This window comes from Atractosteus spatula, chromosome 2, assembly GCF_055471065.1.
Source record: "Atractosteus spatula isolate fAtrSpa1 chromosome 2, fAtrSpa1.hap1, whole genome shotgun sequence".
NCBI lineage: Eukaryota > Metazoa > Chordata > Actinopteri > Semionotiformes > Lepisosteidae > Atractosteus > Atractosteus spatula.
The window spans coordinates 45,324,061-45,327,228 of record NC_142707.1 but is presented as its reverse complement, the minus strand read 5'-3'; the positions used below and the strand labels follow the sequence as shown (position 1 = coordinate 45,327,228).

At 46.3% G+C, this 3,168-nt stretch overlaps 1 protein-coding gene across 1 annotated transcript; it reads left to right on the top strand.

Annotated features, from left to right (window-relative positions):
* LOC148839724 (uncharacterized) lies at positions 1-3,168 on the top strand. The gene is made up of 3 exons (XM_088908491.1): positions 1-218; positions 836-935; positions 2,095-3,168. Exons 1-3 carry the CDS (start codon positions 37-39, stop codon positions 3,013-3,015), a joined length of 1,203 nt encoding a protein of 400 aa, XP_088764617.1. The 5' UTR covers positions 1-36; the 3' UTR covers positions 3,016-3,168.

The following is a 3,168-nucleotide window of genomic DNA, read 5'->3' as shown; positions in this document are numbered from 1 at the left end:
CGTACACGGGATTGATGTGTTGTGTGTTTCATATTGATGTTTCTGCTGGGTGATCTTGTACTCAGCAGTGGCGCATCAGTGGTTAGTTGCCGATTTTATTCAGGGCAAACAAAAATGTCATTAATGACAGGATTTGCGTTTTTGTTCGCCGAAGAATTAGATGCAAGCGATAATATACCTTTTGTTACTGATGCACTTCGACATCTTCAAGGAAACAGGTTAGTTTAGCGTTATCCGACTTTTATTTATGTACATTTATTAATGTAGATAAACGCGCTTTTAGGTTTGCTAAGCGTTTCATCAAAAAGTGTTCATGTTTTCTCGCGAAATTGAATAAGTAGTTGTGAGGATGATAACAACACCTTTGCGATTTTAACTTTTACACTGTCGGAATGTGCCAATGATTAATTTCAAATCACCAGTTAACGAGTGCCTGGTTTTTGCGTAATTTGTTTTAACAGTACGATAAAATAAAACGTAAGAAGATGGGAAAGAAACGGGTGTCACTGCAGATTGTCTTAGTGAAAAGATGCTCTAGTGAAAAGATGGGTCCTTTAAGCATGTCGGCAGGTTTATAGTCTTTTGGTCTGGGCAGTGAGTTCCACAGACGTGAGGCGCCTTGTCCTAGGCAGAGCTGAGTAAGAAGGTATGAATTAAGATTAAGCTCATGTAGTTAAATCTTGAAATATTCTAAATCTAGAGCATTCAGGGCTTTATCCATGTACTATGGGTTAAATGATCCACCAACTGCCCTGCCTAGCCCAGTTCAACTGTTCCTGTTCTGCCTTCTGTCACAAAACGGATTGATTCCTTGACTTATTATTTTGTATCGCAGGGATGAAACAAAAGTGAAGAACTACATAAATGCAGTGATACCTCATTACAGTATCAGTGAGTTCCAGACCCATTTTCAGCTAACTCCAACCCAGGTGGAGGTAGGTCGCAATTTTTACATTTTCATCGGTCACATTGCGGGATGTGTTAAAGGATGTATTGTGTGACAATGAGGGGGGTAGATGGAGGCCACTTGTTTTGAATGCAGTTGGATTCATTGCATCATGTGTCTGTTGTCAGAAACAGGTCCTTGGACATACTAGTCTGAGTATTGTGCTTAATAGGCCCTGGTAAGAAAAAAGAGAGTGTTTCGTCTTATTCTTTGTCTGTTGAGCGGATGGTCATAATACATTAAAGGCTCTTCAAGTACCTTTGGGGTTAAAAATTTAAAATTTAAGTTCTCTCATCTGGTTTTCAAAGAGAGTACAGAGGCCCAGATCAGAATAAGCAAATGAGTAGTTCCAACAATTAATTCCTGAAATATTACAAATATTAGGTACGTGTAGTTTATATCTTATGACTTGAAAAAAAAACCATCAGTGTGAGCCAGTGGTAGGGGTCGAGTTTCTTCCCACAAGCTGTCAGATTACTGAACTGGCTCACACTGATGTTTTCTTTTAAGTTGTATGTTATTTAACTTGTTGTTGCAGCTGCTGCTGTTCTGTGTTTATGTTCTATGTTATTTCCTTAATGTCTTTGTATTGGAGCATACACGCACATAAGCATTTCATTGCACTTGTGCAGGTGACAAATAAACTGAACGGAACAAACAAATGAGTGGGGCACAGAAGAGACATGCCAGGAAAAGGAAAATTGCTCTAGCTAAAAATCTTTTAGTGCTGGCATTATGAACCAGCTCACTGTCCCATCAGAACTACGGCAGACCTGAAATAACATAACATAAAATCACTTTATTAGCCCTATACAATTTCTTGCATTAGGAATTCGTCTTTTCACATACCCCAGCTTGCTCTCCATGAGACACACAGACAGGGAAAGAAGCCTGGGGTCAGAGCGCAGGATCAGCTATTGTACAGCGCCCCTGGAGCAGCTGGGGTAAAGGGTCTTGCTCAGGGGCCCAACAGAGTAGGATTCCTCTGCCGGCTGTGGGATTTGAACCGGCAACCTTCCAGCCACAGGCGCAGATCCTTAGCCACAGAGCCACCGCTCCGGGGTAGGGTACGCACGGGAAAGGATTTTCTATTCTGTGCAGTCCGTGCAGGGAAGAGCAGCTCTTAATGCCTCTCTGTCCTTCCCCAGGGGCTGATTGCCGAGCTGGAGCCCTTCTACTCGAACCTCATGGGCAGGAAGTGGCCTCTCAGGAACGTGGTGCTGGCCAGCCTCTGGACGCTGGCGACCCTCGAGTCATACCGAGATGTGGCCGACAGGTTTGAGACCAGCAAATCGGTCATCTGCGGCCACTTGCACGAGTTCTGCGCCTTGGTGGCGGAGCACCTCTCCGGTACGCTCCGCTGGCCCGCCGGGGAGGCTGCCGAGGCCTCGGTGAGGGGATTCGCGGCGGCCGGTTTTCCCGGCACGCTGTGCGCGGTGGGCGCCTGCCACATCCCTGTGGAGAAACCCCAGGGAGTACCGGATCCCGAGGAGTACTTCAACAGCAAACACTTCTACTCCATCAACCTGACCGCCTGCTGTGACCATGCTGGACGGTTTGTTCACGTGAGTTCTGAGCACCCGGGGAGCTGGCACAACTCCCGTGTCTTTTGCGTGACGGATATAGGCAAGGCTCTGGAGAGAGACCCGCAGTCCCTGCTCTCTGGGTTTCATATAGTGGGCGACGCATCCTATCCGCTCTCTGAGCACCTTCTCACCCCTTTCCCCGACAGCGGACCCCTCCTCCCGAGAATGGGGCGCTATAATTGGAAGCTGCACACCGTCCTGAAGATATTAGACGGCTCTTTCTTTGCTCTGAAGTGCAGGTTCAGGAGGTTGAAATCCCTACAGATGCATTCGGTCGCCAAGACCAGTGCTGCCGTCAAGACCTGCTGCATTCTTTACAATCTGTGTTTGGAAACGAGCGGCTCTCTGCAGATTGAAGATATAGACTGTGAAATTGTGCCTCAGGAGCCTTTTCACTTGCTTCCTGATGGACACTGTGGTAATCCAGCTGGCACTGCCAAGAGGAAAGCCATTGCCGCATCCCTAGCAAACCTGGGCTCTTGACAGATTTTGGACTCAATGTTAAATGTATATTTCCTTACAGACTCACACGGTTTTCTGTCATGAACTATTAGACTTGCACATACTGGCTCGTGTGGACTTCATACAGCATCATCCATGTTTCACGTTTGTGGTGTTTATTCTACAGCAATAAAC

Coding starts and splice junctions, on each gene's coding strand:
- LOC148839724 (XM_088908491.1), top strand. CDS start 37: ATGTTTCTGCTGGGTGATCTTGTACTCAGCAGTGGCGCATCAGTGGTT. Junction 219..835: donor CGACATCTTCAAGGAAACAG/GTTAGTTTAGCG, acceptor TTTGTATCGCAG/GGATGAAACAAAAGTGAAGA. Junction 936..2,094: donor TAACTCCAACCCAGGTGGAG/GTAGGTCGCAAT, acceptor GTCCTTCCCCAG/GGGCTGATTGCCGAGCTGGA.